Below are 12,617 nucleotides of genomic sequence, written 5' to 3'. Positions count from 1 at the left end.
GTGGATGATTGGAATCATGATTGTGCTCTTTGTCATCCACTTGGGTCTGATGGACAAGAGTGAATAATTGGGATTGTGTGCTCTTTCTTCATCATCCATCTGGTTTTGGATCATGTGCACTCTGTCCCTTTGATAACACAACTTCAAAATGAGGTGTTATTAAAATCACTTTGTTCCATCTGTTTGTCTCTCCATGCCAGTCTCTTAAAGAAGTTCTGAATGATCTCGCTTTTTGTAGTTATTATCACTATTAATGTTTTTACATTTCGTGTAGTAAATTCAAAACCTCTGAATGGAATTCATTTATATGTAAATTGATAAGTAATAACTAGCAATGGAAAGGAGTGTAAAGCACATTAATCCTGCCTTGAATCATTTTAGAATTATCTCCCCTTTTGATTTTAAGACCATATCTGGACTCCACTGTAGGGAATTTAATGTATTGCATTAAAAAGAGTTCTTTCAGGCAAAAGCCTTTCTTGGAATAAGGACAGGGGTGGGGAAAGGTTGATATGAATCGGTAATAATTCTACTTGTTATTGTACCCACCGACAACAAAGTTGTAAGGGGGGGGGGGTATACTGGTTTCAGGTTGTCTGTCTGTCTGTCAGTCCGTCCGTCCCTTGACACAATTTAATGAAACTTCACACAAGTGATCAGTAACAACAGTAGTTGTGCATGGGGCATGTTAAGTTCTTTCAGAAAAAAAATTGCAGTTACGGGACTTTGTTTTATGTTACTATACTATATACATAGACATGATCTTGTGCATACCATCTCTCCTCATCCCCTTGACACAATTTAATGAAACTTTACACAAGTGATCAGTAACAACAGTAGTTGTGCATGGGGCATGTTAGGTTCTTTCAGAAAAGAAATTACAGAGTTATGGGACTTTGTTTTTTGTTACTATACTATATACATAGACACAATCTTGTGCGCACCATCTCTCCTCATCCCCTTGACACAATTTAATGAAACTTCACACAAGTGATCAGTATCAACAGTAGTTGTGCATGGGGCATGTTAGGTTCTTTCAGAAAAAAAAATGCAGAGTTATGGGACTTTGTTTCTTGTTAACATACAATGTACATACAGTCTGCATATGCAGTCTTGTGCGCGCCTAATCTTCCGAACCCTTGCACACAATTTAATGAAACTTCACACAAGTGATCAGTACCAACCCTAGTTGTGCATGGTGCATGTTATGTTCTTTTAGATAAATATTCTGCATAGTTATGGGACTTTGTTTTTTTGTTACTATACTGTATACATACAGTCTATATACATACAGTCCACATAATTCTGCAATATTGTGTGAGTCAAATTGCAATGTACTGTGTCAGTGCATGCAGGGGGTACATTCATCACCTTTAGTGATAGCTCTAGTTATTACTGTTCATGATGGTCGACCTATTAGCAGAAGTGGATGTTCTGGCATCCATCTTCCTGTGTACTGTGTTTATATTTTTAGTAAAACATGTTCTCTGAAAGCATTTGGTGGAACTTGATGAAACTTGACCAGGGTGTTCCTTGGATGGTTCTCTACCAACTTTGTTAAAAGAATTTATTCCATGCAGAATTCTGGTTGCATGGCAACCAAAAGAAGAAAATTTTAAAAAATCTTCACCAAAACTGCAAGGTCCAGAGCTTAGATATGTGGTATGTAGCTAAGCATTGTTCAGTGGACCAAGTCCTCTGCCAATTTTGTTCAAATCATGCCCCTGGGATCAAAACCGGCCCCGCTTAGGGGTTCACTTTTTTATATTAACTTAAAATAGGAAAATCTTAAAAAATGTTCTTGTCTGAAGACCTAAAGCATAGGTATTTAGCATGTAGTTTCCTGTAATATAATAATAGTCATTTCACAAGTTTTTTTCAAATCATGCCCCTTGGGTCAAAATTGGCCTTACCCTGTGGTTCACTTGTTTTACATAGACATAAATAGAAAACAAACTTGTCTAAAACCATGATGCCAGGCAGAGAATGAACTTAGATATTTGGCATGTAGCATTTTATAGTGGTCCTCCACTAGATTTGTTCAGACTATGCCCTTCGGGTCAGCATTGGTCCTGCCCTTGGGTTCACTGGTTTTGCATAGACAAATATAGGAAAATTTTAAAATTCATCTTCTGTAAAAACTCAAGCACTTTAATTAGGTTAGACATTTGGAATGTAGTTGCCCTTCACCAGGTTAGTTCAAGTCTTGCCTATGGTGTCAAAATTTGCCCTACTTGGGGGTTTCTTGTTTATATAAGAAAAACATGAAATACCTTTTTGTCTAAAGTCCTGTAGCTTAGATATTTGGCATTTAGCATTGTATATATTCTATAGTTCTAACATTTCCTAATTTCCAAGAAAAATACCTACCACACTAATTTCCAGATGAAGATGTATTTGCATAATTAGTCGCCGATCGGCGTCAACATTGATAAGCCAGTAGGATTTTGCCTCTGGTTTACAGAGAACTTGCAAATACTATACAAATTTTATCGCGAAATATAAAATATAATTCTTTTGAATTAAAACCAACAATAATTAAACTTCTTATGTGAAAATGGTATAAAGTATACATAAGTCCTGTATTTAAAGACAGTAATGCAAAGTTTTGGTTTCTTGGAACTATGGAACAGCTAAATTTTAACTTGGGAGAAGTTTCTACTACCACGTGGATACCTTCTGGATCAATGCAAATTCACGAAAAACCCTGTCACATACGTGGTGGATGAAACAGTAAGGGTTTTCATATAAGAGAATACAACTACAGACATCATCTTCGGTACTTTAAAGCATTTCAAACTATATAATATAGCCAGTTAGTATAACGTATTTACTTACCAAATGTCGAAAAGATGTTAATATGCTTATTTAACTAGGAGTATTTCGGGAATGAATATATTTTTCTTATGAATACAAAACTCGTTTTATTTTTGATGTAAAGGAAATACGTACATAAAAGTACGTTTAACCTGTATTTGATATGCTCCTAGTACTCGCTGTTTTCCCATTCGATCGTATTCAACCAGCAATCTGCTGCACATGATTCAGCACTAATTTCCTTAATACCCGTGTTTCGTGGTAAATTCTTAGGTGCAACAAAACCCTCATTTTTTAACTCGCCTCACGGGGTAATTTGAATTTCTCTCAGCTCCCTCGTGAATTTTGTTGCCACGCGGATGCGATCTTGCTCCTTATCATTAATGAGGTCTGATAATTTTTTGTTACTTTTAAAGGTCATAGGATCGAAGAAAGATATGTTAATTGCATTTTATTGCTGTATTACACGCAACTCTTACGCCGGTACTTATAGACCTGGATACATGTTTCCTTTTTAGAAATGAGATTGTGTGTGTTAAGTATACACCGACTTCCTAGCTTATATCACTGTAGATCTACATGTTTTTGAGCAAATTCATTCTTTCTTGTAAAAATATGACAAATGAATTCATTGAAGATACATGTAATTGTTTTAATTCGGATAGGTGAAATTAAATGACGAATTTCCAGTTTATGGTGGAGAAAGACCTCTGATTTCCATATAGCTCTAACTGGACATAAAATGTGAACGAGAAACACTGTACACATTACAAATAATATTCAACAAGCAAAGCGGCGACAGAAAATCCTGAATTTCGAAGACCAACCGGAGTTCTCGTAGCTTTTACACATTTACTACACAACCCGGAATGCGAAGCAGTTTACTAATTATAATAATCGTACATATTGATATGTAATAAAGTTGTACGACATTCATTGGCATATCGTCAGTATGCATTATGCGACAAAAGTCACAATCGAAATTCCTAAAATTACTGTCACCGAGACGCGTGAATTTCTCGACACTTTCTCACATACAAGACATGCGAGTTATGTTGAGATAGGTAGTGGACAAATAAAAATATGTTTTAAAGAAATTTCAAGTTTAAATTGTTTTCGAATGAATAACAGGCATTTGAAGTGTTTTATCATCAGTATCTTATTTGAATCAATAGGTTAATTAGGCAGAGAGGGTACCTATCCAGGGAGAGTGATTAGAATAAGTAGGTTAGGAAGAGATGGTACCTATCCGGGGAAAGTGATTAGAATCAGTAGGTTAGGAAGAGACGGTACCTATCAAAGGGGGAGTGATTAGGATAAGTAGGTTAGAAAGAGACGGTACCTATCCAAGGACAGTGATTAGAATCAGTAGGTTAGGAAGAGACGGTACCTATCAAAGGGAAGTGATTAGAATCAGTAGGTTAGGAAGAGACGCTACCTATCCAAGGGGAGTGATTAGAATCAGTAGGTTAGGAAGAGACGCTACCTTTCCAAGGGGAGTGACTAGAATCAGTAGGTTATGGAGAGACGGTAGCTATCCAAGGGGAGTGATTAGAATCAGTACGTTAGGAGGAGAGGTTACTATACAAGAGGAGTGATTAGAATCAGTAAGTTAGGAGGAGACGGTACCTATCCAAGGGGAGTGATTAGAATCAGTAGGTTATGAAGAGACGCTACCTATCCAAGGGGAGTGATTAGAATCAGTAGGTTAGGAAGAGACGCTACCTTTCCAAGGGGAGTGACTAGAATGAGTAGGTTATGGAGAGACGGTACCTATCAAAGGGGAGTGATTAGAATCAGTAGGTTAGGAAGAGACGGTACCTATCCAAGGGGAGTGATTCGAATCAGTAGGTTATAAAGAGACTGTACCTATCCAAGGGGCGTGATTAGAATCAGTAAGTTAGGAGGAGAGATAACTATCCAAGAGGAGTGATGAGAATCAGTAGGTTATGAAGAGATGGTACCTATCCAAGGGGAGTGATTAGGATCAGAAGATTAGGAAGAGATGGTACCTATCCAAGGGGAGTGATTAGAATCAGTAGGTTAGGAGGACAGGTAACTATCCAAGAGGAGTGATGAGAATCAGTAGGTTTTGAAGAGACAGTACCTATCCAAGAGGAGTGATGAGAATCAGTAGGTTATGAAGAGACGCTACCTATCCAAGGGGAGTGATTAGAATCAGTAGGTTAGGAAGAGACGGTATCTATCCAAGGAGAGTGATTAAAATCAGTAAGTTAGGAGGAGAGGTAACTATCCAAGAGGAGTGATGAGAATCAGTATGTTATGAAGAGACGGTACCTATCAAAGGGGAGTGATTAGAATCAGTAGGTTATGAAGAGACGCTGCCTATCAAAGGGGAGTGATTAGAATCAGTAGGTTAGGTAGAGATGGTACCTATGCAAGGGGAGTGATTAGAATCAGTAGGTTAGGATGAGACGGTACCTATCCAAGGGGAGTGGTTAGAACCAGTAGGTTAGGTAGAGACGGTACCTATCCAAGGGGATTGTTTAGAATCAGTAGGTTAGGAGGAGACGATACATATCCGGGGAGAGTGATTAGAATCAGTAGGTTAGAAAGAGATGGTACTTATCCTGGGAGAGTTATTAGAATCAGTAGGTTATGAAGTGACGGTACCTATCAAAGGGGAGTGATTAGAATCAGTAGGTTAGGAAGAGATGGTACATATCCAAGGCGAGTTCTCAGCAAACAACCGTCCATTTCTGGGCAAATTCAGTCGCCCTTTGACAATTTTAAGCTTGCACAGATACAATGCAGAGAAGGATCATGACCTGTCGTGAAATTATGTAAGCCAGGACCTTAATCACATTATTGCCCAACTTAAGCAGTTGTCAATTAGAAACAAGCCTAGCAGACAAATTACTTTAAGGATCTAGGTACTTCATTTACAATTACTTTTAATAGTTCGAACCCAACACGGGTCACTACTTTTCTTGTTTCGATTAGATCACTGTTATTGTTTGTTTTGCAAATATACATTTTTTTTTCAAAACTGATAAAGATAACGAAAGTAAGTGGTCTTGATAATGAATGTGATATATCTGGACTTTGGCTTGATGAAAATTAATTACAAATAGTTTGGGAATTAATTGCATTCTTTTCTTAGTATTCTTGATATTACCAGTGGTGGATCTAAAACCTTAACAGCATGTAGCGTGACAATATGATATATACACGGTATTTTATAACTTTCAACACTAACCAAAAGAGAAGAATACGAATTAAAAAAAACCACACACACTAAATCATTTAAATGTTGTAAAAGTGTAAGTCCTTTTGATTTGGCAATTAATCCCCAAAGAAGAAGTCCGGATTGAATAATTAAACATGTTGCACAGACTTAAAAACTAAATCAGTATTAAATACTTAAGATTATAGACTGAGCACGCAACATATATTTGATACTAGTACAGGTCAAACACAACAATATAGATTAGACAAAGTCTTTTTAAGAGCGTATAATTGTTCCACAATGGATTAATCGCTAGCCTTTAGGTTAGATCTTGCCAGTTTCAGACTAGACTAAAGGACTATCTATCAAAGATGAAGGTACAGACGTACATGCGAGCTATATATTTTAATTTTAAGATGAAATGATAATGGATTTATCTTAGAGGCAAGTGCTGATTTATATTTGTAGTCGATTATCAATACATGATAGGAGCAAAATCGAATGAAAAAATATATAGTCATTTTTACGATAAGATTAATGTACATTGATATAGGATCAGATATGTTACAACTGTTATATGATACTGTATGCACGAATTCAGGTAAAGAAATTAGGATATTGATTTACATGTTAATTATATTAAATTACTGACAATTTGGCAGATACGCCAGTCAATACATTGATGATAAAAATTAACTAATTAATAAAATATATTCATGCTTTCAGGTGTATGTCAGTTATATATCATTTTTAAATAGACAAGAAACGCCTATGTGACATTAAAACAATCATTTGTGAAGGCTTAATTTTAATGGGGTATGCCAGCAGAAACATGATTTTTTGAGAAAAAAAGAATCACTAGTATCCTGTTGAATGCTGAATAGTCGATTACGGTGAAAATTGTCTGACCGACGACGATACATGTTTACCTTTATACAGTTATACTGTAAAACTGATTTTGCAAGTTCACGCGTAAGAAAAGAATTGAACATCTAGATATTTCTCTAGAAATTTTATTTTGACTGGTCCTCTGCAATTTTAGGTTGAGCGTCCGGAATGCAAATGCTGGTTTTACCCATGAAAAAAAATCTGATTTTTGTCATTTAAGTGAGACGAAACATTTTTTGCCAAACGCACGCCATAAGTTTATTTCGTAACAAAGGTCAATGTAAACTCAAACGGTTTATTCTTACTTAAACAGTTTATATACCCACCAAAAGTTGTTAAGGTATGATGGTAGTAAACGGCAATAGTTGTGCATGATATAACCATTATTGATGCATGTAATGGGGAACGTCTGTGATAATTTTTGGGTTACACTTTATGCTTTCAAGTCCGTTTCTTAACTGCTGGGTAAAATCAAAGTAAACATAAGTATTACCGGATGTCTATCACAGAAGCAAATAAATTTGCTAAATGTTCTGTATAAAATAAACAATCGCCTGTCAGCTGTCATGTCATTTCAAGACCATTTTAAGAAATAATACTCACCTTCTGTTCATATATGATCTATACACTACAAGAAAATACCAAGAAAAACACGTTGTATCTCCTTGGCATGTCTACACTACGGAACGCCTTCCATACTGACAGCTATAACACTGATATTTTCTATTAAAGAAAATATCTAGGCCTACTTGTAATTGCTACCAAAATATAAAGCACAGATCCGCGATGAAATTGAAACAGAACTGGCTTAGGCCTACATAAAAGATAAAAATGCCACTTTAGTTTGGAAAAAATAGGGTTCTTTAAGTAAGTGCTGCTTGATTCAGTACTTTGATACCCATTAGCGTTTTAATCACGTGTCTCCTTCACGTGAGCATGATTTCATGGTATTTTCCGATAGCCTATAGAAGACCTTCAAGACAGTAGTAGACTCACAAGAACAGAAAACTGGAAATACTGATAAAAAGATGTTACACAGTATTATTTTATTTGGAAAACAAAAGCATAACCGTATGACGTTGAGACTTGCAGCTAAACACCCATTTTATTGCGTGACTAACGCTTCAGGGCGCATTTCTCTGTTTTATAGAACACACAATTGTACACGTTTTAGATACAGATAATGCCTATAAAAAGTCTTTACATAACATTGACTACAAATCTCCCATTTGCAGATGTATGCATTATTTGCTGAACAAACATATTTTAAAAATGACGTCCAACAGGCTTGAGTAGTAATTAAGATACTATGAGTGTAGAGTTTCTTTAATGAATATTCTTTCAAGATTAACCGCTTCGGGTCTCACATCCCTGTACATTTATACTGTAGCAGCTAGAAGACTTATATTGTGTATTAAACATTTATCAATAATCAGTAATAAGACTGCGATGCTTGTGCTCTCTAGCAGCCTTTTACGTTATTTTCCTCTTATTATAAAGTATCATTTATTAAAAAATGTACCATTCTAAAAGTATATAGGAATCATTTGCTTGAAAGATATCTTAAGTCATTAACATTTCGTAGATAAATTACATGTCTTATTTTATTTTTACTACGAAAAATGATGACGAAAATTTTCTTCAAAATTGCACTTATTCCAGCCAATCTGTGTTGCTTTTCTGTGCTAAATAGGTACTGTAATTAAAACTATTTACCATTTCTAAAAAAGAAAAGTTGTGCGACGTAATATGTGAAAGTAACCTTATTTGGATAATACTTGCCTACATCCTTTGTATCGAATTTTTTTTTATTTTTAGAATTCATCCACGAATTATGCAAAAGTTAGTTGAACTTTCCGTTCAAAAATATCATTAGATAGTAATATTTATTATAGTTTCTGATACATTTTTTATGATCGAAATGTGTGTTATCGTAAGTACGCTGTAATTGACTTTAATAGTCTGACATATATTTCAGAACCTTTCAAAACGTGAAAAATGTCAACACTGCAAATCTCTCAACAAGCAATTGTCATTCCGAAAAATCTTCAAACCGCGGGAGCGGCACCAAAACGACCCCTGAGACCGCAAAGAACAGAAATTAGTCAGATATACGAACGTTCGAGCACCGAAAATCTCATCAACAGAAAAAATACCTCATCAAAACTCGAGCCAATAGACAATGAACTTCTGTCTTTAGATTTATTGAATCAGTATAATGACATTGTTGGACCTAAAGAAAGTCTGGCTTTTAAAAGGCTTCCTCCGGTAAAGGTTTCATATCAGACGACAAAGCATAAATTTATAGAGTCTCCACGTGTAGAAGGTTCAAGTCGTATCATTTGTCCGCATTTATCAATGAAAACGTATTCACCAGGACATCATATATTTACTGAAGGAATCAGTAAAAGTAGCATTACTCGTAGCCCTACATTTTCTCTACAACAGGTCGGTGTTCCCTATTCGAACTTACCAGACAATATTTCCATATACAAAGAAAAAGACAAGTTTGCATTTGGTGTGAAGAGTGACGAATATGAAAAGTCCCCGTACAGACTAACGCCGAAACCGTTCAAACTAGGAAGTGCTACGTTCATCCCAGCACTTGAAGCAGACATCGAAAAAACAAATAGCACAAGTAGCACATATCGTAAAACTAAACGCGGTTCAAGATCGTATCCTGAAAGACAATCTTTAGAGATAAAGAGCAATGTTATAAAGTTACAACCACTTGTTACCAAAGATGAGAAGGATAGTAAATACGATTTTAAGAATAAATCAGAGTTCAGCACTGATATAGTCAAAGTTCCAGGTGGCTTTACAAGGCCTGCCAAATCACCATTGGCCCCAAGTAATAGTTTTTATTTAACAGGAACTGAAACGGAAGCAAAAGTAAACACAAACGATGCGGAGGTCGAAGAAAGGCATGAAGAAAAAATCAGTGCAAAAATTGATACGCCTAAAAGAAAACTAAGTGTTGTTTCGATCGGCGAAACTGTTGGTCCCAGCTTTTATGATAGTAAAAAAAGAGAGGCGAGACAATTATATCCTATGTATGACCACACCAGCAAAAAGAATGAAAACCTGCGACGACAAAAGTTCGAATACAATGAAGATTTTATCTTTAAAGCAAAACCAAAAGTACCTTCTTCAACATTTACTTACAAGGTAAGCACACAAGGTATGGCTTTTCTACAGGACAACCCTGCAGACAGATTTAAACCAATCAAAAACAACCTGTACGACAAACACGGGAACGTTATTCATAAACAGAGAGGACTGGGAAGATACCGGCCAGCTGACTGCGACGAAGATGTAGCAAAAAGTAGCAGTGACTACAACTTTCGCAGGTACTATAAACGAGCTTTCCGTCGACCAAAGTCCTCGGAGTCTCAGGGTACCGATTTTTCTCAGTTGCCAGGTAATCCCCCGCCTTCAGAGATAAGTCATATATTTTCTGAAGACGCCCCGTTATTTGTAAATGATGTAAGAAATGGAATGGTCACTTTAATTGAAGAGAGAACAATGACGGCGGCATCTGTTATTTCTCCAAGAAAAGATAACACACCTGTGGGCGAGGTTAGGGACGATAATCGAAATACGAATGAAATTTCTGAAAAAGCCGAGTCTAAATTAACGAACATTGAGGACACTGAGACATGTACAGATACTGATATTCAATTCGAAAATGCTATCAGGTCTATTGAGAGACAACAAGAGCAAGAAATCGAAACTGCAAGAACAGAAATTGGCAAAAATTCTGAATTTGAAAGTGCTTTAGGACATATTGAAATGATAAGGGAATCGGAAAGAGACATTCCAGCCAACGACAATTCGTCTAAAGGTGACAGTAGTGTGGCAGAACAGTATATAGCTGAAGCTGAAGAACGTATTAAACATATTTCAAAAGCTGAAGAAAATGAAAAACAAACCGTGCATACCTCTAGCATTGATTTCATTTCAGAATCAAACAAAACAATAAGACTAGATACAATTGATGAAAATCAGACTGACAAAAAGAAAGTTCAACCAAAGATCAAAGCCGGTGGAAACAAACAGTTCCTTGCTGTACCAAAGCTGTGTCTTGATTCAATAGACCCTTGTCCTTCTTTACAGCTGACGAAAGAGAGAACAAGTTTATCCAGATCAATACAAAATATGACCCTGCCGGAAGAAAAGCAACGGAATAATGTAACAAATATTGCAACGAACATGGATTTTACATCTGAAATAAACACTGGAAAGGAAAACAAGACAAGCTTACCAGTGACAAGATTGCGTCTTTTCTCAGATAGTTCTACGCTGTCTGTAGAGACACCATTGGTAAATTTAATGGATGAAAATGGAGACTTGTACGAGGTGTATGAAAATGGACATAGTGAGCCAAAGGTTACAGATGAATCTACGAAAGAAAAGAAGGTTCTTAACAATGCTAATGTAGCATTTATATATCCATCAACAAGTGAGGTGAGAGCTAAGAGACAGTGAAATCCTGTTCGTGTGTTTATAGTGACTAATGTTAGCCTGGTTCCATACGGAATAGGCCAGGAACACAGAGATGATGATGCTTTTACTGTCAGTGTATTGAATTAATTTCGGACATGTCAGATTGAATAAAGATGCCGAATATTGTTGCGTACACGGTATTATACCATATTCTTCCACTGTCCCAAAATAGGGAGTACTTTAAACATTTATTAATGTTTATCAAATCACTGTGTTATATATACTTTTGATAAAAGACGACAGACGTTGAACAATGTTCGAAGAACGATGATCATTTAATAATTCCAAAATTTACTCGTCAAATGTATAGCTATATGTTGTCAACTACATTTACACTGAGAAACTCTGAGCAGATTTTCCGCTTTAAAAAAAAATAATGTAACATTCATTTCATTACTTTTTTTATTCGTTTATTTGCAGTTTATAATTTGCTGCTTAGAAAAAATGTGAATAAAAGATATCTTTGTTTAAGGTGGAGTGCGACCTTTAAATTTTTTTCAGACAGATCTATGAAAAATGAACAGAGGAAAGTCTGACTGAACTAATCGTGTTAGAGATTTCACATTTTTATTCTTATGAAGATCTTCCATTTTATTAGATAATGTCATTTTTAAATGACCAAAATCTGAATATTTCTCTACGCTGCCGACCTTTTCCCTGATATGTTTAATGGAAGCACAGTCTTCATTTCCTATCACCGCTGTATAACGTAATCCATTTGTACTAGCATTTTTGTGCAGCTGAACCAATATGTCTGCTTCCATTGCCTTCGCAGAGCCTGTCCAGTTCAGTCGACAATCATGCTCGCGTACATTTCCATGGCCGTTGCATTTCGCACATGTCTTTACCCGTGTACTATAATTTAGGCACTTCCTGGTTTGGAATCCGATTACATGGCCCCAGCCTAAATTGCAAAATTAAAATATTTAATTTAAGAACCTTCCTTCTGTTCTGTAAAGTAATAATTACGAATTTGACTGTACCCGATTTTCACGAAAAATTCAAAATGTATTTGGCATGGCTTCACTTTTTATCTAAATTTATCAAACATTTGCTTCTCATTGCTTCTTACCTAATTGTAAACGAAAATTGATTATTCCCAGTTATCGGATATGAATATTAAAAGGTTAGCTTAATCATAAAGAAAAACAAGAGCTGTCATCACTGGTGACAAATGACCGCGGAGTGTGCCCAAGAATGCTACAATCATTTTGTG

At 35.9% G+C, this 12,617-nt stretch overlaps 1 protein-coding gene across 2 annotated transcripts; it reads left to right on the top strand.

The window, feature by feature from the left end:
- The first annotated feature begins 6,251 nt into the window (after positions 1-6,251).
- On the top strand, positions 6,252-11,872 carry LOC123551475 (uncharacterized). Of its 2 annotated transcripts, none has more exons than XM_045340445.2 (2): positions 6,252-6,384; positions 8,874-11,872. In XM_045340445.2, exon 2 carries the CDS (start codon positions 8,894-8,896, stop codon positions 11,381-11,383), a length of 2,490 nt encoding a protein of 829 aa, XP_045196380.2. In that variant the 5' UTR covers positions 6,252-6,384; positions 8,874-8,893; the 3' UTR covers positions 11,384-11,872. The 2 variants fall into 2 exon arrangements, with proteins under 2 accessions (XP_045196380.2, XP_045196379.2); XM_045340444.2 differs by having other exon boundaries at positions 6,296-6,451.
- Positions 11,873-12,617: the final 745 nt, after the last annotated feature.

Source organism: Mercenaria mercenaria, chromosome 4, assembly GCF_021730395.1.
Source record: "Mercenaria mercenaria strain notata chromosome 4, MADL_Memer_1, whole genome shotgun sequence".
Taxonomy (NCBI): domain Eukaryota; kingdom Metazoa; phylum Mollusca; class Bivalvia; order Venerida; family Veneridae; genus Mercenaria; species Mercenaria mercenaria.
This window is presented reverse-complemented; position numbering and strand designations above follow the sequence as displayed.

Excerpts from the sequence above, each read along its gene's own strand:
- LOC123551475 (XM_045340445.2), top strand. The coding sequence starts at position 8,894 with ATGTCAACACTGCAAATCTCTCAACAAGCAATTGTCATTCCGAAAAAT.